General features: G+C 42.3%; 1 protein-coding gene across 1 annotated transcript; it reads right to left on the reverse strand.

Annotated features, from left to right (window-relative positions):
- Positions 1-3,176: 3,176 nt before the first annotated feature.
- On the reverse strand, positions 3,177-25,975 carry C3H1orf198 (chromosome 3 C1orf198 homolog). Its single transcript, XM_064413892.1, has 4 exons — positions 25,530-25,975; positions 18,233-18,283; positions 8,985-9,536; positions 3,177-7,057 (listed from the first exon to the last, which is right to left on the reverse strand). Exons 1-4 carry the CDS (start codon positions 25,875-25,877, stop codon positions 7,001-7,003), a joined length of 1,008 nt encoding a protein of 335 aa, XP_064269962.1. The 5' UTR covers positions 25,878-25,975; the 3' UTR covers positions 3,177-7,000.
- Positions 25,976-26,141: the final 166 nt, after the last annotated feature.

Genomic DNA, 26,141 nt, shown 5'->3' on the forward strand with positions numbered 1-26,141 from the left:
GAGAGGTGCTGGATACGTCAGTGACAAGGAACTGCACATGGATGGAGGGAAGAAGCTCGTTCAAAGTCATAAGCAAGATTTGCTTGTTCCCAGACAGGGCTGGTTTTGAACCAGCTGGTGAAAAGAACATCCAGGAGGGTACTTTGCTTTTTGCTAAGTTTGCTCCTAATCACCAGTGCTCCTGAAATATTACTTGTGAAACCTCAGTGATGAGAAGCTTCCCTGGGACTTCTGTGGGATTTCCACAGTCAGATGATTTGATGCCTAAGTTAGCTGGTTGACTCAAAGCTTGGGTCAAGGTTAGTGATAGAGACACGGTACAACTTGCCCTAAGATTGGGCATTCAAAATTATTTTATCTGGGATTTTTTTTTCCTTTCTCAACTCCATTTAGTGGTTTCTGGAAGAAAAGCAGTTAAGATCTGCATGAAATATAACATGCCAGATGTGCCCCTGTGAAATCAGGTCCCTGATGCCTCGCTATGTTATTAAAATGTCTTGCAACTTTAAATTTTCTCACTAATAAGGCACTGCATGGCTCTTAGTAACTGCTAAACCACTCTCCTTGTGAGATGGGAGACAGAGAGGATGAAATAGAGAACAAGCACAAGGCAGTACTCCTGTGTTGGGAGGATGGTGGGCCAAGAAGTTCTCATCTGTCGGTACTTTTGCAGGGACTTTGGCCAGACTCAGTTTCAGGAGCTCAATGTGTCAGTGTCTGACTCAGGCCATGGGGTGTGCTGAGGGCTTAGAGGCAGTGGCACAGCAGCTCCCAACCCCTCAGTCCCTGCAGCAGTCGCTGCCTGCACTGCTGCCAGCCTGGTGGGAGCTCAAAGGTGCCCTCCTACGTGCTCTGAATCACTGGCAGCAGCTCCGTTTCTCCAGGACAGAGAAGTTATGAAAAAAAGCTTTAATTACTGACCACAAACATTTGCAGTATTCTTGCCCTGGAGCAACTGAGCTGCAGCCAAACGGGTGGAACCCAAAGGGATCAGTGCAACACTCAGGCCAGAGCAGGGTTTCTTAAACATAAGCTTATAGGCACACACCAGAAGTTTCTTTCTTGGCAGATGTAAGGTCTGAAAATATGTCAAGGATAGCAGGATGTTCATTTAGAACTTTAATAACAAACAGCTGTAATAAAGCCCGGGCTTCCTACAAGTCAAAATAAGTTTTGCCACCAAGCTAAGTGGAGCCAGTGCTCCAGCTCATAGCTTGGAAATGTCAGGGTGGAGAGGACACATGTGGTGAATTTTCTCCTCCCAGCTGAATTCTGGTTTTTCTTCCATCACTTTTTCTTCTTCTCCTGTCTCCATCAGAATGCCACTGCACCTTTTCATAGAAGCCAGCACTTCACAGCAACAAAACATTTCTCCTGAGATAATAATTTGCACCTACTGCAAGTGGGAGATTTTCAAACACTGCCTTCAACTCTGGTTATTGGACTTCAGAGAACAAACTCAGGAGACAAATGACCCATTGAACTTCAGGGTCACTGGCACTTAATACTTTTGGTAAGAAGAGAAGCTAGGGTTCAGGTCAGGCCCTTGTGTAAACCTCTGTTTGGTCACTGAAGTCAAACCATCCAAAAAGCACAGAAGACTCTTTCCTTCCTTCTGCAATTTTTTTCTTTTTCATTCCCTTTTTCATTTTGGATACAAGCATGATAGGAAAACTACAGTAAGCTATTTTCAGGGCAGCTATATGTTTTTTTGTTTTGTTGGCATCCCAGTCAAATCCTGACTTGCCAAGTGCATTTAGCCCTGCATCTTGATCCTGCATAAGGTCCAAGTTTCACAGCCATGTGCCCAGCCATCCTTTGGGTGAAGAACTTTTTTCTAATATCCAACTTAAACTTCCCCTGACACAACTTCAGGCCATTCTCTCAGGCCCTGTCACTGGTCACCACATTACGGTTTTGATCTCAGAGTAATATACAGTAACATACTGATTCAAATGGGTGATGGGCAAATTTGGACAGCAAAGCCCAGGGGTCTGTCTGTAAATAATGCCTACAAAGTTGGGTTTGTCTCCCAGGGACGTGACTCACATGCTCTTTGGGGGCTGTTGCTGCTGAGTGATCAGCAGGACTCCGCCTGCTGTGTGCTGCACCAGCACCCACAACTATGACCTCAAAGGTTATCCCAACCTCAGCAAATACCACCAAAGTAACCACTAAATCAATCAATCAGTCAGTCAGTCAGTCAATCACCATTCTTCAGCCACAGCATCTTTTCTACTCTGCCTTTACAAGTCTTCACTGATACATCAGACCTGCTGACTCCTTGTGCTGAGACAGTGCCCACATGCTGTGGATTAGCCTTTAGCAGAGAACTTCAAAAAGTTGAGAGGGAGCTTAGACAAGATTGAAGCAAATTATGTGTAGGCCAGATCCTAAATTTAGTTGGAATATCATCCTTAGTTGGCTGTGGAGTCTTTCCAAACCAAATTCATCTTCAAATGCCTTTTTAGCTGCTGGAAATCCAGCTTGAGTACAAATGAAATTGTTTTTCCAAATACATTTCTGGAAGAAGTAGATGTAAGCATGCAGAAGAAAAACTATCCTTGTGGCTGCACATTTGATTCTCTTACACTTTGGGAACTTGCTGCATATCACAAAAGGCAGGCAGTGAGACTACCCAGTGGCCTCTGCTAGCACCTTCCTTTTTGTGAGGTACTTTTAAAGCCCACACATAACCCATTCTCTTCCCCATCCTGCTTGGGTGAAGTGAAGGAACAGCTGTGTGGTGTTTCATTGACAGCTGGTGCTAAACCACAACATGCAGTTTTCAAATTGCTTCTGCAATAATGATCCAGATACTTCTTTGGATTACCTGCAGATACTGATGGGAGAGCGTGTGTGTTAGGTTTAATCTATTACAGTGAAGTACAAATAGATTTTGGTCTTCCCAAATCTCATCCCCTGCCCCCAGCTGTCAGATTACATGATAAAGCAAGGATACCTCCCCATATAGATTCACTTAAAGGCTTGAAAACACAGATGAAGTGTGCTGATTTTTTTTTCCCCCAATAAAAAAAATCTGGTTTCTAAATTCTCGATCAAATCATCCTTGGCTGTCTCTCAGGCAGATCCAAGATGCCCCAAACAACTCCAATGGCACCGAGGAAAGCAGGGTATCAAGGACAACATACAAAGCAGCACAAAAACCTTGACAGTTCTATTTAAAGTGACTTTATTAAAACATTGTTAATATAAAATGTGACCAAATACAATTTCATTTTTGTAAGAATGTTTAATAAAAACATATTCAAGAAAGAAGGAGCATCAACTCTTGTCAAAGCACAGGAAAAACCTACCAGGATAAGTAAAAAGTTCTGCAGCATGTTCTACCAGCTGGTCCCAATGTGTATTAGGGTCAAGTTAGCCAATGGAAAAGACAGACAGCCCAGATTCTTCCCTAAGAAGCTTTAAGGTATTACCAGAGAGATTTTAAGTAACACTCCTTGACAGTAGGAGACTTTGTTTTCAGATCTCCCCAAATCAGAATAAGATTAGAATGTGCATCTTTATTTATTTTGGATTTACTACTTTTCAGCAGCTGAATGTACAGAAAATCAGATTCACTGGTAATGGTAAACCCCAAGATTAACATTTGTTAGCTTTAGAAGGAAGGTCAATATCAATCATACACCTAAAGAATTTGTGTTAAAGTTGTTCTAAGCTGCATTAACCTCTGGATGCTTGTAGCAAATGCTACAAAAAAAAAAACAGCAGAAAAGTCCAGGATGGTAACAACAAACATTTTCTGAACTGCTGAATGCAGAGATAATATCCATGAACTACAGGAGTGTCGTAGGTTGACAAGGAAGCAAGTTTTTTTGGGAAGTTATAGCCAAACCAATCAGTGGTCAGGTTTGAATATTGACACCTGGTGTAACCACTGAAGACATGGATACAGCTCTGAGAACACGGGGTTAAAAGCAGAGAACTCCCAGAGGAAGCCTCGCTTTTGTTGCGGTCAGTGAAGAGCTCAGGGGCCCAGCCCCAGCCATGCGGCCTAGGCTCAGGGAGGCCAGGAGCCCCGGACGGAGAAGGGGGGCTGAAGGGAGTGGAACTGGGCCGGCCCCTGCAGGACAGAAGGGTGGAGAAACACGGGGATGTCCCAGGCAGCCCCCCCAGACAGAGAGAGAGCCGGTGCCACCCTGACATTTGATATCACATGCCAGCAGCACGCAGGCAGAGGAGAAAGAGCAGGGGGGAAGGTGCAGGGCCGTGGGAGTCCCGGGCAGGCCGCTGTGAGATTTCAGCCGTCCTGAGGGCAGCAGAGCCCGAGATTTTAACCCTCCCTAACACAAAAAAAACTTTGCGAAACATTAATCCTCCTTCATCTGAGAGAGAAGAGAAACAGCCTTCTGAGTTGTCAGAAGAAGACGGGAAAGAATTCTAGGTGGGAAGAAATGATGGAGTGGCCTTTAGCTGGACTTTTTTTTTTTGTATAGCCATAGACTGAACCAATTTTGCTGTAACACAGAGACTGCATTTTGGGGGATGCAGTGGTTTGAGCCAGGAGAGTGACTGCTGTAGTGACTGCCCGTGCAGGAGAGCGAGTGACCTGCTGTTCTCAAGACCCTCGGCCTCAGGGAGAGGGGGACTGTTGTCCCGAAATGGGAAACTGTTGTAGGAGGGTGCAGTGGTGCCCTCTGTCCTCAGAGAAGATCTCTGTTCTCAAGACCCTCGGCCCCGGGGGAGGTGAAAATAGGGGGGACTGTTGTCACAAAAATGAGAGTGTTGTTTTTTGGTACTTGGCAAAGCATCCTTAAAAAGAACCCTATAAGCAGTTTTAGTCCATAGACGGTAGTGAGAGCATTGTACATAGAAAGAGATGTCATGACAGATTTTCTTCGGGTGGTGCCATGTGTGACATGGAAACATAAACTGTGTTTCCTAGAGAAGACTACGGTACAAGAGAAACTCCTCCCTCCCTTGATAGACTGAGAATTGATTACCTGAGGGGAGGTAACAACTGAGAATCCAAGGTTTTGTCTCACTGTGCTTTAGCAGAAATTAGGTAGAAGAAGGAAGAATGAAAACTTCCCAAAACATTCTGAATGGTGTGGGTTCCTTTTATTAATGATGTAGCTTAATAAAGTTTTTTTCCTTATTTCTAAGCCTAAGCCTGCTCTGCTCTGTTCCTGGTCACATCTCACAGGAGTCATTTGAGAAAAATATATTTTCATAGGCGCACTAGCACTGCGCCAGCGCCAACCCATGACAAGGAGTTTGTACATCTCAGGAACAATGTTAGAAAGCTTTCAGAAGCCTATAAATAAGAATATGCTATACAATGGCTTCTACTCTGTGGTGATCTTACCATTTAGCTAAGGAACCTTTTAAGAAAACACTATAAAAACTGGAGGTTTTGGCCTTGGTGTTTTGGTTTTTTTAGTTGTTTTTTTTTTTTTATGGGGTGTGGGGGCAAGAAAAGAGGGGATATGCTTACAGCATTTTCCTTGTCCAACAAGTAAATTTTAATGCTCTATCAGCACACTGCTTGTTCAGAGCAAGCAGCACACCAATTAGAGGCAAGGATTCTTCCAGGGCATTGCAAACCCTTCCCATAACAAGCAGAAAAAATCCTACTGCATCCAATTCTGCACATTTAACTGCCCCTGGCACTGAACCAAATGTCAAGTGCTAATCCATGAGAAGCCTAGCACAGCTATGGCTTAGGAGATGGTGACCTTCTTACAGCCTTGGCTGGGACCCATTAGAGCCCTGTGTTTTGCCTTCTACCCCAAACAAATGCTATGGGACTATTGCTGAGGTAAAGGGAAAAGTCAAACCTTTGGCATTGGAGCAGACCAGTCACTGGCTGTGCGTAGGGGAATTAAGGCTTCAAGGTGAGGTAAACACAGTGAGAATCAGTGTGTAAATCATGCTGCATTTCAGAGACAACAGATCCAAAGGACAGCTACTCTTGCTCTCTACATTTTAAACACCAAAGATCATTCAAAAGCAGAACTGGAGGCAACACTGCCAAGGGCCACCTTGAGATGCCTCTCTGCACCTTAGGAATAAATGTAATCCAGATGTTGAACACTAAAGAGGATGAACCCACAAGGAGGAAAAAGCACCAAAGTTGATGAGTCCTTGAGACGATAAGCTGCTTAAAAAACAAAAAAGCCTCACACTGCTATGACCTCCCATAAACATAGTGGTTTACCGACACAAAGGTAATCTACACTCCAGAAATCCTCAGTGCTGTAGTTCCAGCACTAGTTTTATGAAGAGCTATGCTCTAGTAAGGAGGCAGTGAAATTGTGTTCCCTGAAGAATTTCTCCAATTCGTTAGGTGTTGTCCCACTCCTTTCTACCCACTTCCCAGTCTTCAATCCAAACACCAGAAACACCATTTCCCCAGGTAATTTTTTTAACACTCTTAAGTTATTTTAGCAGATTTGTAGGTACAAACACAGTGCTTTTTTGGATCCATCATTTTGGCAATGCCTTTGCCTTCTTCAGAAGAAAAAATGTCTTCAGTAAGTGGTACAAAAGATACTTTCAAAGGAAACGAAATCTACAAATCAATGCAATTCTGGGTGCTTGCCTTTCATACTGTTTTTTTGCTAGCTGTCTGAAGTATGGTTGGAACCACTGCAGATGCAACACTATTTCTTACAAGCCACGCTAGCAACGTTTCCACTGAAAATTGCAAGCTGGTCCTGTACGTTCCATCTCTAGGATACAGAGACTCATTTGTGTTTCTTTAACATGTATACAGTAACTTTTCCCATCCTTTCAATACAGTAGCTACTAAAAATTTTAACAGATATTAAAAAATATCCAAATGAAACCACACTTCTATCACTGTTTAAAAAACAAAAACATATACGGTATTACAAAAGTTTATACAAAGGCAACATTTAAGAGTTTGAAAGTTACTTCTAGAAAAAGACACAAATGCTAGTAAATTAACATACAAGGAGAAGGGTGTTCCACTCCTTCCCCAAAGTTGGTTTGATCTGTTTTGAAGTATCTTTTACCAGTTGTCTAGAAAATCAAAGCCAGTCTTCAAGATTACATTGCTTGTACTAGTCTGCAAGGTAAAAAAAAAAAAAGAAAATAAGATGTAGCTGTTAACCATGGTATTACAAACTGCATATTTGACTGTCTATCTAAAAACTAAAGTTTAAAATGCTGTCTGACAATATTTCAAGATCTTTACTATGCTCTAGGATACCTAAGTACCTACACCATAAAATGCTAGACATGACATGGCAAAATACTCACAATGCCCGAAAAGGCCATTCCAAATAAAAAGAAAATTATTCTTGTGGTATGCAGGCAAAATATTTTGATTTTTTTTCCTTGTGGAAAAAATTAATGAAGATCAATTTTTCAGACTACATTGGGAATTACAGAGAATGAAACAAACACAGAAGGCAAGCATCATTAATTCAACAGATTGTCTGTTGCAATTAGAGTCAGTTGTTTGCAGAAAACTACACAGATTAAACTTTGATGACAAGTTATTTATTAGGCTATGCAGAACATACTCATTCCTGCCATGTTAGCCATGACATTTAAGGTGATTCTAGTGTTTAGGAAGAGTATTCAAGAGTTTAGGAAGAGTATTCCAGAGCTGAGTCTCTGGATTCTCTTCTTAGAGCATGGCTTCCCAGAACAGGGAAGATAATCCAGAAAAGAAGAAAGAAATAATTCCTTATAATACATGAAGTTCTCTGCTCCTCTGTTCCCATTTTCACATGGGAGGGTTGTTTCTCCACAAATAGAAAAAACAAGATTTTTAAAGGATTTCAGTTATCTTGAAAACATTCAAAAAGCAATTGAAACTGTTAATTTGTAAGAAAACATGATAAAGCCTTTAACTCAAATTAAAGGACTACCATGTTCATAAATTGTAGCTAGGCAGCTCAGGAAGCATTATCCCTCAGTTTCAGCAGATGGTAACTAAACAAAGCGCTTCAAATACTGGAGTGGCTTAAGTATTGCTCTCTCCTAATTGCTGTCACTTACTTTTCTTGCAACCAGTAAACTCATTCTGCATCTTTCTGACTTTACATCATCTTGTTTGGAATTTGAACAATCACACTTGGGAAAATAGAAAAACAGAAAATAGAAAAAGCTGTGTGAAGTGCTGAAGGTGTACAGTAATGTGTCAGGCTATTGCCAGAGCAATGCCACAGATTTCAAACAGAACTGCACAGCTCTGCTTGAAGCACCACTCCTCCACTTCACATTTTTCAAGCTTTTGATCTCATTCTTTTTTCCCCCTCCCTGTATCATATCCTACTGCTTCCTTTCTTTTCTCAGAGATCAGCATCTGCTTTTTAAAATAGCTTCAACTGGCTATTGAGCTGCTTAAGGTTATTTTTTTTGTTGGGTTGTTTGGGTTTTTTCATTAAAAAAAAAACATTGAGAAGGCTAATTCTGGAAGCTCATTCTATTTCTATTTTGGACTTTAAGAGAAAACACATTTGAAATCAGCACAGCTGCCTGGGACAAAGCACTGGGAAGTGGCTGTCAGGCTACTGCTTGGAACAGCTGAGAACCAGTTCACCATTCACCACAATGCTGTGTGTACCAATAAAGTATGCTAGACCCTAGTTCACCTACTTTGCAAGTTAAAAAGCTTATTCTTTTCATTAAGTGTTTTGCTTTTCCAAATAAAACCCCAAAACCCCACAACCTCTTTTATGTGATACAGCAACTTGCTAGGTTGCTGTCAATGAGCTACTTGGTGCCTCATCAGCATTTCTGGTGTTAGATTTAAATTGTGCCCTTACCCTGTATGTTAAAAAGCACTTAATTGTAGTTAATGTGTTGAAAAGACTGTTAAATAACAGATTAAATAGACTTCTTCACATCTGAAAGACAAAAAAGCCATCAAGCTGAGCTATGGCTTAGTGATTTTTGGAGTCCCAAATCTTCCAGAGTGGCCTTGGCAACTGTACTTGCTGCACAGTTCTTAATATAAGGACAACGGGTATAGCAGTACTCACCTGTCCAGGCATTTGTGGGTCTGTAAGTATAGTACCATCAATATCTTCCTTGTTTGTCCTAGAAGATGCCAGATCCTGTGGTGGATCAGGAAGAAAGAAGTCATCTAGAGAACTAGTAGGGAGTTGAGTAGGTCGAGGTTTCTCCCACTCGAGAGACACAGAAGGTGTGCTGGGGGCAACAGACTTCTCTGGTTTAGTTATGCTGGGCTTCTCAGCTTTGGTCATCTCCTTTGGAGCAGACTCTTGTCTGTAAAAAGAGGGAAGGGGCTTCTCTCCTTTCTCCATGGACTTGATCTGGCTGGGGGTCAGGGACTGAAACTCAGACTTGTCTCCTTCAAACTTTGAGCGCTCTGCGTTTATCTTCCAGAAGGATGATTCCTCTTCCTTTCGGGATGCTATCAACCCCTCAGAACCAGGGGTCTTATTGGCCTGAGAAGATTTAGGGACTTGGACACCAGGTGCTGCTTTAACAGGCTGCCTCTGCTCATTCTGCAGCTGGGCACCACCTTGCTCTTGTATGGAGAGAGATGCAACACTGAACTCCATCTGACTCTGTTCAGGGACAGAAAAACAGCATTTCAAAGAACTTCACACAGATACAGTTTTGACTTTCTGACCCTGGTGCACACAGATAACACCTCAGCCCACTGCGAGACAGCTCTCAGACAACAGATACCACAGCAAAGCTAACTTAATTCCTCCATAAATGTCTATCTTTGTAGTTTCATAAAAATCACAATTTTTAAAAGTCTGAACTGCAAGCAAACATAAAAGTCCCAGACCTGCCGCAGAGGAGACAGGGAAAGCAATTTTATTGGAGTTACTCAGTGCCATCTAAGGCAGCAGTACACAGCACTGAAACATTAGAATAGCGGCACTAAGACATTACAACAGCTGCAGATGCATTTTGAAAGTCAGAGATGTTTTACATCAAAATTTTAAGCAAAAAAAGCTTCAGAGTGTAGCTCAAAAGGCAATTTTCCATTATAGTCTTTGAAATAGCTGGCTACAGGTCCATCTGCTTCCAAGATAAAGGATTAGATGTAATGGGTATGCATAGGTGAATAATTTTATAATTCTAATGCCCCTCTGAAGGAAGAGAAATAACTCCATCAGGAGCATTCTTCACCTATTCCAGAGCCCTGGTTTGTTTTCACTTGGAGTGCTGAGACAGCTGTACCCACTTCTGAGAGGTAACACTGGCCCAGTGTTACCTCTCAGAAGTGGGTACAGCTGTCTCAGCACTCTTTTCTTACAAGTGACCACAGTTAATGCATGAAAATAATCTTACAAGTAACAGAAAAGTGAACAGTACTTCAAAATGTTTGTTTTACTTACCACCACCTCAGTAAAATGATTCTCAACGAGCTAGACACTCTTCTGGCTAATAAAAGTTAAGCCTTATTACCCTCTGAGAAACATGTAAGCATATGTGCCAAGAAAGAACAACCTAATACACAGACTTGTGTTTGTAAAAAGGAACAAATAATGCAAGGAAAAAAAATGCTTTTACTGTTAAAGGTATGTTGTTGTAATCATGGGCCTGACTTGGTTTGAAAAAAACCTCCAGAGGACTTTTAGCTTTTGGTTGAAATAGTTGAAAGACACTTTGAAAGTTCATTACAAATTTGTGATGTTTCTTCACCATTCTACTTCATTGCTGAGCCTTTCCCAAATAAAACTGCAATAGCATCTATGGACTTCAGTCTAAAACAAGTCCTAGTTGCATATCATTTTCACTGAAGTGTTTGATCTTGAGTCCTACATTATTGTGCATGTGAAGTTCAAAGGGACTCTAGATCTAGCAGGACTCACACGCCTAGTAGTTAATATTCAGAAACTTCTCATCAAAGAACAACTGTTAACCCAGCAACTGATTATTTATAAAACATTTTTTTTAAATAGTCAGCAGCTGACTACACATAATTTGATTCATGGACTTAGATCTGACCTTTCTAAAGCATTAGATGCATCGTTTTTCCAAGGCTGTAGGCAAGAGAGCAACAAGCTCCATGTTCTCATGAAGAATACACTGTGCTATCAAAAGATGCAGAACATAAACAAGCTGCAAGTAATTATAGCTCAGCTAGAATAAGGTGAGGGTAAGGATACACGCAAGTCTTACCAAACAACTTAACACCCTACCCTGCCTGCAAAAAACTATGAGGAAAAAATTACTGCTCTGATTTATTTTTTTAAAACAAGTCATGATGTAAAATTAGGAGCAGGATATTTATTCACAGATAAATTTTGCATAAACAAACCATAGATGCAATGGTGTTGAGGATTATTTACAGTGACTGCCATTCCCTATATTAAAATATAGGGATTTATTTCCCTAAGCTCATTTGGCAGTACTACTGAATAGTGATTTACCACCCTGAAGTTAAGATGCTTTAAGACTTTAGAACTGATAAAATCCCAGATTAAAAAAACCCACAACACAATATAAAATAGACCTGCAATTCCCCAACAGCCAAGAAAAAAATTAAAGGCAGATTCTAAAAATCAAAGACAGGTTCAAAAAAAGAAAATCCATCTTGGAAGACTTGAGTCATGTAGGAATTAAAACTGTGCTACTTTTTGTCCTGCAGCAGTCTGCTGTCTTCTGAACAGCCTGTCCTGGGGCTCACACTGGGGATGACAGTAGCTAAAGGCCATCACAGCAGCAGTCATTTTCAGTAGAATGATTCCTTTACCCCCCAGCCCAAGGGAGAGGGAAGATCAGTGCCCAGAGAGCAGAAGAGCCATCATAGCCCCCAGGTCCAGCAGGGCAGCGTTGGAAATAAAATCCAGAAAAAACACCCATGGAAGGGAAGTATGGGTCTGTTAAAACAAAAATTAGAAAAAAAGTAAACCAAGAAGATGGTTCTGCATTTCAACAGCAACTAGCCAGACAAGCAAAGCCAGGCCTTCTGAGAAGTTCTCAGGCTGTGGAGCTAAAACCACTGACTGTGGTGATATTTTACGTTCTTTTTATGGGGAAAAATATCAACTCAGAGATGTGGTTTGGAAGCGTCACATCGCTCCTGGCGTAGAGAAGAGCGTAGCACTACAGCAGCACTTCAGGCAGTTGTACCTTTCCAACCTGCTCGTGGATGCATGCTCTAGAGAGGATGTCCTCTTTGCCCTTTTGTGCAGAGACCACGGGGTGCACCCATTTCAGAAGACAGGACCACCTGACATTTGAGATTGCATATCTGTCTCATGGAATGCTCTGGAGATAAAACAGTTCATAGCCTGACACAGAATAATCCAAATGAAAATACTTTTTCTGGAGTTTTCATTCTCCCAAAAGGAAGGCAAAGAAGACTACCCCGACAGGTTCTGAAAGCACTGTGTCTCAGCATGATGTAAATACAGTTCTGAGAGGTCACAGGGATAATTCTGCTTCTACCATTTAATTCCAGAAGCCAAGAACTTCTGTGGACCAGTCACAAGATATTCTGTTTTCCCTGAAATATATAATGCTTCTATTTGACTTCTGAGGTTATTTAACACATCTAAACCCCTAAGAAATGTAGCTGATGAAAGAAAATTATTAATAGGCAATATATTTCCAGTTAAGAGGATTGGCAATAAAACACCCTCCTCCGCAAGGAAAAAGCAAACCAAACAACAGAGCAGCAGCCCAAGTAGGAAGATAATTTCACAGAGATAGAAAAGGCCCATGTGTGAAACACCCTATGCTGATATCTAAGTAATGAATAGTACTGTACACTCTAATGAGTCACTAGACACTACAAATGTGATTTTAATTAGAGCTCTGCTCTCAGTTTCTTACATCAGATTGCAAATTGGCAATTGGTTGCGTCAGCAGGAGAAGGAAGCAAACTATATTTAAAAGACAGCAAGCTCCCTCCCTCCTTCCCAAAAAATGTCCTTTTCCTTTAGGTTTGCCAGCTATGAGAATATCTTGATGCACATTTCTCCTGGCCCCAGCCAAACGTAGGGTAGCAGCTCACCTGTAAAGGTTTGCCTTCCCCAGGCTGGGGCAGAGCTGCTGTGAGCTGCACCTGCCCATGCAGTGCTCAGAGGCATAGCTGCACTTGTGGCACTCTACCAGCTGCCACCCTGGGGAGGCAAACACTGAACAGTGGGGTGTGATTTCATGGTCAAACGTGAGTTGTCTTTCAGGCACAGTTTGGGATTCTAGAGAGAGGGTTTCAGCTCCCTGCTGCTTTCATTGATTTTGTATTACTTTACATGAGCTGCAGTTTCTGTACGTATAAATCCCCATCTGAGGAATAAAATAAAAATATTTTCTTTTTCCTACCATCTGTCCAAATGGTATTTCTGGGAATTGTTCAGCCCAGAAAGTCTCAAGAGTTTACAGACAGACTAGTACAGTCTCAACTGTAATTTCTAGAAATTACTGGAATTCAAATAAAAGCTATTAACAGCAGCAGTATTTTCAAGATATTGCATGAGCAATATCTTTCTCAACTCATTAAGAGAGAAGGGCTAGAGAGTGCATGTGAAAGCATGCACAAAGAAGTACTTTGAGGTAAAGCAAAGCTAGAAGCCTTTGCTCCTTTCAGTCTTATCCCTCTGGTCCCAAACCACTGCAAGGGTTTAAAGAAAGGATGTCCTGTCTTAATCATTTTTCTGTATAGTAGATATAAATAATATTATAAATTGCAGGTTTTAGGAGGTTGCATGTCCATCTTTCCTTAAAAAGACCATATGAAGGTATTTAGGAATTTTGTTTACTGGATTAAAGAATTTAGACCAAACTTCAGTCTCAAGGCAGCAATAATCCACTAAATTGTAACAGTGGCTGTACATACTCATGGGAAACAATGTATGCTGAAAGAGAGGCAACAGAGGCACTGAGAATGTCATGATTTAATTATACTGTAGGAAATCAAGTCTCAGTTCATAAGTACATATTAAAAACAAAATGATCACAAAGAACCCAGGAACTTTTAAAGCTTCTTATTCACTCATCAGGAATGTGTAGTATTTTACTAAGCAGTCACGCAAATACAGCCAAAACAAATTGTTTTGCTTGGCAGGCTGAAAAATCCAAATTGTTGAGACAAAGACTACAGAAACACTGTCAAAAGCAACTTGTTTTAAGCACAGCCTGATAAATGCAGAGGTAAGAAAGCCAGTTTAAAAAGATTTAGAAGATGACTTTGCTTTGCTGAATAGACAGAACCAAAATAAATATAGAGCTCAAAGCAGCTGCAGTTTTTGCTTTGTTTCCTGTGCACACCGTGGGTGTTTTCAGGATCTTTTCAGAGTCAGAAAGAAATCCTTAGGTCAGCAGAGGCAAATTGCAAGGGCAAAAAATAGAGCAAAGCACTCAAAACCAATCCAAGTAATTTTAGTCCATATAGAAGGACAATGCTAATGTTATATAGTATGGACCTTTGGAGGAAATTCCATTCTATATCCTGCTGCTATGAACTGAATCCAGCCAGCCACTGTTTCTGGCTAGCTTGAGCAAGCTTGTACTGACAGTGCCTGGTTTTATGCTCAAAACCAACAAAGACTGATGCAAGAACTGAATCCTAACACTTGGCCATACAGACTAAAATAAACCTTGAACACAGCTTCTATTACCACAGGTTGGGTTTGGTGGGTTTTTTTTTGCTCAAGAACTAATAGTCAACAGAAGTTTTACAGCACTGTGTTTTAAACATACGGAGTCTAAAGCAAAAAGGGAGGGCTAATCTCAAAAGCTCAGGGATCACTCCTTCTGAGGAAGTGCTGCCACTTAGGCCAGCTTGGTAAAAATAATCACACCAAATTATAGCTTGTAACAAACAATTATAATATAATGCTGCTAAGGAAGGAAGGAAAAAATTTTCTTCAGCCACTGTGTTCCTATTTAAAACAAAACACTAACTAGGGCTTGTACAAAGAAGGATACTGAAGACTGCCTCAATTTTAGATAAAGGAAACAGTTGGTAAAGCATGTTTATTACAAGTGCAACATAGCTGTTTTCTTCCTAAATGATTGCTGGGATTAGATCACTTCTGTAGCAATATAATTAGGGAATTCAGACAGGGAGGCAGCAACCAGATTATTGAGGGATTGAAGCCTGTAAATTCCTCATTTTGTTTTTTAAAATTTCTGGGGGTTTTTTGTTTATTTATTTTAAACACACTTCAGAGGCTTCTCTTTTCAACAAATACCTGAGGGCCTGTTGAAAACAGAAGAAAATTGGCAACTATTCTACCTGTATCAAGAAAAAGAAATCTTTAGATATGCATGTGTCAATTTAAAGTATATGGAATAAAACCTATTTTCATTAATAGCATGAATTAGAGGTAAATTGCAATTTATTCCCATGCTGCTCAGTGCATTCTGTGTGTTAACTGAGGCGGCAAAATGAAATATTTTCTGCCCATTACTAAATTAATTAAGCCCCCCCTGCCCCTGCCCAAATGTAAAATCACAAAACCCATAAAGTTCTGAGTTCAGGAAGAGTTGCAGAGAAATTTTACTTCCAAGTTCAGGCATGATTCTTGTTTTCCATTTATATCTTGAGGTTCGTGCTGAGTTTCACTGAATTTTGCTTCAAACAAACCAAGAAACCTCAAAGGCTAAACTCAGCTAAAATGTCATCTTTCATCTCACGTAAACCTGAAGCCATAAACAGAATGCCCTGAATTCATAAACCTGGGTAGAGCTCCAGTTAAAAATGTAATCCACATTTCAAAATATGTTATGTCCATGAGGGCTCCACCCATGAACCAAATCACTCCCTCCAATTCAATCTTTAGTTTTATAATGTCAGCCCTTTTGCAGTGCCAAGTGAACTCACTGCTTCCCAAATTTTCCTTCTGAGAAGTGTTATTGTTATCTACTAAAAATATTTTTTAAATGCTGTCTAACAGCTAACTTGGCAATTTACATTGTAGTTCTACCTTGTTTGCCTTGTCTGAGGATTTAAAAATAAAAAGGTGAGACAAGAAATCATCATCTAAAAATAGTGGAGATATTCATGCGAGCGTTTGTTGTGATATGAACGACTGCAGCCCTACCTCACATTTGTGTTTAAAATGAGAATACAGAAAGTTTACTTGTAACACAAGTGAAGCCACCAAGCCCTTCAACAATGTTCTGAACAAAATGTACACTGTTCAATACAGCAATTCAGTACACTGAATGTGTATGTACAGCAATTCAGTACACTGTTCTCTCGGTAAGTTTGAGTGCCGTGGAAGTAGGGAATCCATGGCACTAGCTACAATGAGAAAAATTTGTCAATACCTTATCAACTAGAATCCCTGCTGCCATCACGGTTACAGCTGAGAGCCTTCAGCCTGGGAGAATACATGCCCTCCCCTCTTCTCTACACTTCTCACTACCCTCACAGATTCCCTTGTGTTAGTTACAGAAAATACTCGTTTTGCTGCTTTATTTTTCTGTCTCAGTGTTTAAGGAAAAAAAAAAAAAAGGGTAAGCCAGAGCATATTTGTGCACATTCAGGCCATAACATTCTAAAATCCCAAACCAAACAAAAAGCTCTGCATTAAAGGGAGATCAGGGAGAAGAGTGTTGTGGAAAGAACAGCCCATCCTGGGGAGAGCCTATGGAATGGAAAGAGCCTGACAGCCTTAAATAACGATGGGAACAGGTCTGGCTCACAAGACATTGAACACTGCATTTCAACACACCAACCTTCTTGAACCGCTCATTCAGATTTCCTCACATGGGACCACTTGAGTAAGGCTACTTTTTCCTCAGCTGATACCTCATTAAAAATTGCCTTCCATTATTACCTCATAAAGTTAGGGAAGATCAAAGAGTAAGCACAAAGCAAGATCCCCACTTTTGAAAAGGAAGACTCAGCAGTAGAAGGATTTGGTTGAAAGACTGATACACTGGGGAAAAACCAAAAGGAAGAATCCACAGGAACTGACCAAACCATACACATAAATCCAGACAACATGGATACTCTAGACTTTTGCTAAAGAAAAAGGTCAGGCAACTTTTCAGCCCACAGCTGTGGCACAGCTTTTATTTCTGGTCAGCAAGGAGGGAGAGGGGAAAGTGGGAAAACCAGAAAATCCTCCACTGGTTCTTCAACCATCATAGCTTTTAAGGGAGTTTTAAGGCAAGTGAAGACTAGCATTGGTTTCTCTTAAACTGCAGCAATGCAGGCTGCCAGGACCCAGGAGTCACATCAAGTTACAGGTTAATCAGCTTCTGCAAAGCACAGATGGGGTGCAGCTACAGGCAGTGACCTTGAGCAGGGAGGGCTAAGTCTCAGGTCAACTGGATTAATTTAGTATTCACTGGTATTTCCAAATAATTACTCTGTATTAGGCTAAGATTATATTCATAAGGTCATACATGATTATCTAAAGAGTTCAAGGGCAAAAAAAAAAAAGAAAGAAATAGGGAACAGGGCAGTAGCAGCTTTCTCTGGCAGATAAGGGCAAAAAACACAAAGTCTGAAATGTGTGATTAAATTAACATGCCTGCCATACCCAGTTGAGAAAGACAATGAGCTGTGGTTTTGCTCCCAGAATTTTTCCAACAAGAAGAACTAAACTTTATTTCCCACCACACATATGGCACAACTGTGTTTCCTCACACTGCAGGCTCAGAAAGATGGAGAACTCTGGCTCTGTGTTAGCCATATGAGAATCCCATCATAAATAATGCTTTAACAAAATACCAGAGATGAAGTAAAAAAAAAGAAACCCCAAACCGACTCACCACAGAAAAATATGTTATTCTTTCAAGGAGACTTCTGGAAAGAAAATAACATAGTGCTTCTAGCATGGCCCTAGGTTAATAAGTTTCACTACATTTGTCCTAAGACAACATTCTAGTTCATAATAAAAAGATGAAGTACTAGACAGGCTTTCAGAAAGAATCCAGTGAAGTTATGAGATACCTGCACATTTCTCACACCGTTTTCTAGCTACTTTACTCTTGACCTAAAAGTGAAATGCAGCTATGTTTATACAGCATCTGAGACAAGGGTCTTACTAAACATGGAAAGTTGATTAAAAAGTTTGCAACAAAAAATAAAATTGTAATGAATTGGTCTTACATCTGCACTCAAAGCCAGAACATTAGCTCATGAAGTATATTTTGAGTTTCTCCTGAAGTAAATCAAAGCATACCAATCCTGTTTGATTTGCAGCATGGTCACTTTATACCGCTTGCATAGAATAAAGGTGACATTAACCTATCAAGTAACAAAATGAAGACAATAAATGCAGTAGGAGCAGTGACGAAGCAACAGAGAAAAAACCAAAAAAAGCTGTTTAATTACCTTTGTTTCCCAGGAGAATGGAGCTGAGTGTTCATCTTGCCAAGTTATATCCTGAAATAAAATTGAAGAATGACTAAAAATCAGAAGAGTAGCTTCATCTTCTCAGAAGCATTACACAGATGACATTATGTTACACTGCTGGAACTGTAACACCCACTGCTACAGAACTGACTAAAAAATGAAAGCACTACTTAAACATGGCACTGATTACATTTTAAGACTGACTGAAAGTAGGTCCTCTGAGGGGAAGGTTATCAATACTATACCAATTTAATCTACAAAATATATGAAGGTTTAACCTGGTCTAAATCTCCTGAAATGGTTTCTCCACAAATAGCTTTAAAATGTATTAGATTTCCAGTCTTCTACTCGGCGTTTCTTTGGTAGCCACTAGCAACACACAGGGACAGAAACAACAATAGGAGAAGGGGCCTCAGAGGAAATCAAGTGCCATTTACTCCCTTTGGCAGACCACAGAGCAGTAGTGGGGCAGCGAAACAGCTGCGTGGCCATCGGGCCAAGCCCCAGCTGGACCCAGCCCCAACAGGACACATCAGAGCACCAGGGCAGTGACAGCCACTCTGAAATACACGTTCAGTGGTGTCGAAGGAGCCACAAGGCACCCACAGCACAAAATCTGAAATCCATTATTTGAAGATGCTGCATTTCTGAAACTGATCCCAAACAGGGAAATTTAAACAATCTCTTCATACATGGCATGCCCTCCAGAAATACAGGCAGCCCACACTGAAAAAATGGTGGAAAATAATTTGAAAAATTATTGTTGCTCCTATTTGTTGAAGAATTACAACAACATGATTGCATTTCTATCCCTAGTCATGGCTGGGACTCGGTGGTACATTGGATGGTCCCACAGGTAGAGGTGGTGAGCTGCACCCTCCACACTGAGCAGGTCACTGCCTGTGAACACTGCAGCACACCAGGAAGAACAGGAGTGGGAACACCGTATGGAAAGGGAAAGGTCAGGAGTACCCACGCAGGATTTTTACACTCCTGCTGTTCAGAGAATAACAGAACTCAACCATGTTTTTACACAACACAGGAACCCACCATTTCACTGTGGCTGCTTTTTTCTTCTTATTTCTGGTCTCTGACTTTCTAGGAATATATATCTTAGACATCTGATAACATTCTCCTGATCTGCCCTCTCTTATTTCACCGTAGGCAGATTTTTATGGCCTAGAGCTATGAGATCATGATTAGAAGTGTCTAAAACCATCTCCTAAACATAAAAACATGGCATACTCCAACTATTACTCATCTGTGAAATACAGGATTTCTAGCAGCAAGGTATTTGTGGTATATATGAGGGTGATCCCACGCTCTTAAAAAGAAGTGACCTGGTAGCGCTCATCTAAGAGGAAAGGCTTGGGTTCTTCTCAATCACATATTGTGGCCAAAAGGAAATTTGGTATAGGAAATTTTTGCCAAGAACACAAATGTAATTCAGGTTTTCTCAATCCAGGAAACAGATTCTCCGATGTTTTAACATTTACAGGAAAAAAAGGAGCAGAAGTCTGCTTTTTAGGATCTATCACCATTTGCACTGTGGTGTGCTGCTGTCTGCATGGGAATGCCACACCACTCAACGTGTGATATCTCACAGCAGGTCTAATTATTTCAAACTCCTTCTAGGACAATATCATTTGCCTCTGAAATGTAGTTGTTAATTTCTGAAAAACTGGAGTTCATAATTTCTGAAGCATGCATGACAGAGGAATCATGGCCCAAAAGAGAAGAGAGACGGGAGAACCTAACTGCTGGGTTGAGTCTCACACACAAGAAGGACTATAACACTCCTGTCTTTGTGCAGTCTGGATAAATCAGGGCTTTATTCAACCACAGCAGTAAAGGACAGAACTGAAGTCCAGAGAGCAGTGTAACATTCCTACATGCAGTCACAACGCCTTGAAGCTCCAGATGTGTAGGCATAGGTGCCAGTGGGTTTTATCTAAAGAGTTTAAAGGAAGAGCTGTCTTCTTGCCATTTACAGGACAAGCAAACCAACCAGGGACCAGTTTTAAACTTGGCAGTAAGCCAAATTCATCCTCGTCCTGGATCCAAGACATCCAGTTCTTTATTTTGCTGTATTTGAGGCACAAGAAGACAACACCGGCAGGGACAGCTCTTTACCCAAAGCTCCCAGCACACCCTCAACTGAGCTGTGACACTGCTGCTGGGAGCGAGCCCTGAGGACAAAAGGCTGACCACAGAGGGATGAAAAAGCAGCATGGGCAAGGCAGAGTGGCAGTATGAGGCTGTCATGCAGCAGGATACATCATTCCCTGCAGGACAGAGCAAGTCAGCCTCCCACTTCAGAGTCTCCTCAAGCATCATTGTCCTTGTTTGCACCACAACTTCCAACCTCAACCTCCAGCATAGGCAAGTAAAAAGTTCCTGGAATTAATTAATTTGGGTGTCAAAAGTTCTGGTCAGAGATAGAATCTAAGAGTTTCACAGAATATGTAAGACGGAAGTAGTAGACACATGTTAAGCAGCAGTTCATTAAAAGAAAAGGATCCTATTTTTATTTTCTTTTTACTTAAAAGGAGGTGGCTCATTGTTTCTTGGGCTGCACAGCCCTGCCCTCCTCAGAGACAGTAACTCTGAGGAACTCTGTCCACATTCACAAGATCTTCTGTGGGATATAGCAAAGAATAAAATAGGATAAGACGTGGCTGGAGGATACAAACCTTCAAGCAATTGATGTCTGTGGTTATTTGAAGTGCACTTGGGGCTAGGATGAAGGAGACAGTTGACAAGTTATGCCCATTGTTAGGGAAGGGAAGGAAGTTCGTGGCCTGAACCTCATGTGTCTTCACACACAGAACATGCAGAGGACCAAGTGAAAAGACAGGATAATGCTGAACTGTGTTGTGCTACCTAAACTGCCTGATTCATGTTTATCACCAACAAAATATGAGAAGTAACTTAGTTTTTTTGTAAAATATACAAGTTCTTACATGCTTGAAGACACTGGGAGCAAAAGAATCAACTATTCCTATAATAACAAAAGTGAATTATGACTGGAAATTCTAGAGAAAAAGGATTAAAGGCCATTTATCATCAACATAGATTAGAAAAAATCCATATCTGATCAGCTTTTGTTTTCAGCACACAACAATGCCTTCTTCCAGCAAGAAGGCAAATAAATAAACTTTTGTTCACCAGGGTTAAAAAAAGAACCTATTTGTAAGAAATGGGGCCTCATGCAACATATTTCAAAGCTGAAAAAGATGAGTGAGAAAGAGAGGCAAATATCTGGTCATATACTTGACTTCAACAACCAGCTGCAAACTACATAAAAAAGAATCACAAATTACATTTCCTATATGTAGACAGCTTGCTGCAAAACAACATCTGAATTTCAAAATGGAAGGCACTGCTAGAAGTGTGCCTGTGTATCTGAGCATTGTTCAGCACAGCTGACAGTAGCTGGGCAAGACACAAACCCACCAATAAATGCTTCTCAGAAGTGTTATTAGAACAGGACTTGCTGGTTATTGAGGTTTTACTGCACTCAAAAGCTGCCTTTCATTTTTGGGTGTTTAAAAAGCAAATCTCTAAAAGGCCAAACTTAAAAGTTTTTGCTATATTGATTATTTGTTACTTTAAAGCAATTTTAAGTAGGGAGGTAAAAGGGTTGATCCTTTGATGCCAAAGTTCTTAAGGCTAAGCAAAACAAATAGCATCTCTGCCTGAAGGCAGGTCAGTCAAGCTTCCCTCTTAAAACTCAGTGAATGAAGCTAACCAAACTCTTACCCGTCTTTCCTCCACATTAAATGTTTACCACTTCCTAAAGCATATGGCATTGTTTCCAATGTAAAGTTTAGTTCTTTCACATCCAACTCTTTTACTGCTCAAATACTTAATATCCATTCAAAGGGAAAAAAAAACCCTAAAAAACAAAGGAAAAATCAGACCTTGATTCCACATGTCTACGTCACATGCTTATGGATAAAGATGATATTAAGAGAACAGTGAGAACTTGCTGTAAGCTGAATATCTAAACTATCTTTCACTGAACCAGAGAGAACCCAGCGGCATCAACTGACACCAAATCAGCTGCATTTTCAAAGGCTGGCCACTACAGCATGCAAAGGGTGTCAGTCTCTCACGTACTGCTGGTTTTCCACCTATTCCCCTCATGGTTTACAGCATATTTCAAAAATAATTCATCTACACTACATTCATGCTCAATCTCATCTTGTATTTCCAGATTTCTCCCTGCTCAGTTAATCTCCATTTCTACTGATATGGGCATTAGAATGAAGAAATTATAAATGGAGAGATGCCAGCAATTGGAGGCTTGTTGGAAGGAGGAAGCTGGGCTGTCTAGACACAGAAAATTATGGTGAAGCAACAAATAGCCTCCTGTGCTGGGTGCATGTGCCATGATAGCAAGTCAATCTTCAGCAAACAGGACAAAACTTATTTCACTGTGGTGTGAAATGACCCTGTTAGCCCAATTCTCTTTTGAAACTGTGCTCACAGTGCCTGCAGGGCTTCCGCTACCAACTCCATGACTGGTGATAGCGCAATGAGGATAAGATGGAAGAGAAGGAGCAGTGACTCCAGGCATTTGCTAAGAGTCACACATGGTGCTGCAGTGCTCTAGCATTATAAAATGACTGGATCATGGCTATAGGATGCCACGGTCCTGTTACTGCACGTCTATGTTCTGTTACACCCTTCCCACACAGCCAACATACTCAAAGGTGTTTTGAGAATGTAAGAGATGTTTATAGTTTGAGAACTTACAGTCCTGGGCTACAAGTTCAGGAGATAAATCTGTTGTTAGAAGAGATACACAGGAAATGGTGGGGGCGTGAAAGAGGGAAGCAACTGTCCAGAAATACAAGACCACTACACATATCCTCTGGACCACCTTATCATAATGGCAATATGCATGAAAATGGGACTGAAACGGTGAGAGGCCCAGACCAGCAAATCAGTATCTTCAGTATTCATCCTTGGTTTGCTTTATACCACGTCTTCCAAAGAACACAAGGTCAGAGAGATCAAATTTCTGTGCTTAAGCAAGCCCAGGTAGATCACGACATTTCAACATCAGTTAACAGGGAAGATGAGCTGTGGTTGGAAACATGAAACTTTTGGACCAGGTGTATCAGCAAGAACATCATCAGGCCAAAACACTCTCACTGAAAGCACTGCAGCATCCACAAGTGATTCTGAGGCATGCGGGCTCTTCCCCGTTTCCTTGCCTTAGGATGCCAAACACCAACAGCCAGGGAGAGCAATGGTCCTGAGCGAGGGCTGGGCGACCACGGTGCGTGCAGCAGCTGAGTCTCACACAGGCAGCAGGGGCACAGCTCCCTGAGCCACCCGAGCAGGACACAGAGATTCCTGAGCTCTGCAGGCCAAGCGCTCGCCAGCCCGGCGAGTTGAACCGAACCAGCGAGGGACCAGCGCGGTGGTGGGTCCGCTACAGCAAGACAAGGAGGAACAATTTGTCAGCCAGGGCAAATGTCCAACAATCAGGATGAATGCCAGCAAGGGAGCCAGGGGAGAGGAAGCTATCAGATGAAGAGCCAGAAAAGGCTCCAAGGCTCAGTAGTACAGTTGGAAGAAATAAAATGGCAATGGTGAATGCCAAAATGAGTGGAATCTCTTTTCTTCAGAGAAACAATTTATATTAACTTCTGCTTAGAAGTCAAAGAGGAAGTCAGTTGGGGCAGATACTTCCAAAATTAAATGTTTTGTATCAAGTATTTGGATGATCCATGCATTCTTTGGTTAATGGCTACAGAAACATTAACATTATGCATAATTGTAACTGTATTTGGGAGAAGCAGGGACAGCTATTTTGCCCAGTTTCAGATGGGCTCTCTGGATGTTTAGGAAATTATTATTTCCATACAGTGCAGCACAACAGCCTACAAACATGCTTGCTTTCCTTCCAGATCCACATAATTCAAAGCAGAAAGCATAGCAGAGCTCTCCAAGGCTGGGAAAACTGAACATATTTATTTTCCACACTCTTTAAATTCTTTCACTACTAACTTCAGATTTAAGTTTCTTTTCAAAGGTTGTTTGCACAACCAAATTTGTTGTCTTATGTCCTTCTTCTATACCTCTTTTTGGCCATTACTATCAAATATTTATCTAGAATTTTGGGTATCATGAACTAGACTAAACTGAGCTACATCCTAATCTCTCTAGCTTTAGATATGATGTGTGTGCAGCACAGCATCACACCCTTCTGACAGGGGAAAGACAGGCAGCAGTCTCCTGGCATAAAGCTGGTTGGGAACCATGATGCCCAGTACCAGTATGCCTCACATGCTTCTTAGAAATCCCATTGCAAGGGATATTGGAGAGGAGCCTAAAAGTAGCCCTGCTCTCTTTAAACTGGATTGATGATTACAAATGGAGAAGCAGATTTTTAATTTTTTTTTTTTTTCTGGTAGAAGCCACGTAATTAACAATAGGTCACTTAAAGTTATTTTATGGACATAGTGAAAGAAATCTGTAATCATACAAGAATAAAAGAACATAAGAGAAACGTAAAAGAATAGAAAACTAAAAGGATCAATACAGTGAATAAGAGACACCGTATCTGAAGAGTACTGTCAGGTCTCCTGAAGCATTGTTAGACCTTCCTCTTCAAGGGCTCACACTCGGTAACACGACCCACTGCTCCAGACCGGGTACTCTTTTACTGTGGATTTCCAGAAGGGCTACCATGCTTCATCATTGGATAGATGGCTCTCAGAAGGTTCAAAATCCATACTTTTTGCCATCTATCTTTCCACACCCTTGTTTTTCCTGGCATGTGACATGGAACAGGCTGCATTTTTTTAAGGTGTCAAACATGCCAAGAGCTGGAATGTTTTCAGTGTTGTATTTTTAACCGTGTCTAAAACTAGAAACGAAAAGGAAGAGATTTAACTCAGTGTAAACATTCCCTACAGCCCATTCTCAGCAAGGGACTATGTCCAGCGCCATGCCCCGCCGTCGGGTCAACTGAGACCGTTCTCTTCTCCAAGTGTTCCTGCAAAATCCACTTCAGCGCTGTCGCTGCCGGCGCCTGCCCTGCCTTTACGGTGTGAACATCCCGCCCTCCCGCACAGCCGGGCAGCGGGGAAAGCAATCAGGCTCATCACCCGGGCACCTCGCGGAACGCCCGCCACCCGGCACCGCAGCCCGGGGAGGTCGCGGCCGCCCCGCCCCGCCCGTGCGGCGGTGCCGGGGCCGGGCAGCGCCGCTCCCGCCGGACCCCCGGCACCCCTTCCCCTTCCCCCGCGCCCGGTACCTCGTCTCCGAAGCGCACCACCTTCTGCCCGGTGTTGAGGCGCAGGCTGGGGTAGGAGGCGGGCGGCGCGGGCGGGCGGGCGGTGCCGCGGTGCGCGGCGTAGCGGGCCTGGACGTGCGGCTCCACCAGGCACTTGTCGATGATCTCGTCCTGCTGGCGGGGCGGCAGCCGCTCCCACTCGGGCCCGTAGCGCTCGCGGATCCGCTCCTTCTCCGCCATGATCTTGCGCGCCATGGGGCTCAGCGAGGAGAAGTAGCTGAACCGCTTGCGCTCCCGCTCGTCCAGCGGCCGGTTCCCGTTCATCACCGCCGTGCGGGAAGCGGCGATCGCCGCCGCCATGGAGGCCATGGCCACCCCGCCGTCCCCAGCCCCGCACTCGCCCGGCGGGATTGGGGATGGGAACGGGAAGAGAACCGCCTCCTCCGCTCCCGTCCCGCAGACGCCGCCTCCCTCGCTCCCTATAAAGCCGGGCGGCCGCCGCCCGCCCCCCGCCCGCCCAGCCCGCGGCAGCCCCTGCCCGCCCCCGCCGCGGCGCCGCCCGCCCGCCGCTCCCGCCGCAGGGAGCCGGCCTTGCTCCCGCCGCCTCCCGGCCTTGCCTCGGGCTCCGTGCCG

This window comes from Passer domesticus, chromosome 3, assembly GCF_036417665.1.
Source record: "Passer domesticus isolate bPasDom1 chromosome 3, bPasDom1.hap1, whole genome shotgun sequence".
NCBI classification, from domain to species: domain Eukaryota; kingdom Metazoa; phylum Chordata; class Aves; order Passeriformes; family Passeridae; genus Passer; species Passer domesticus.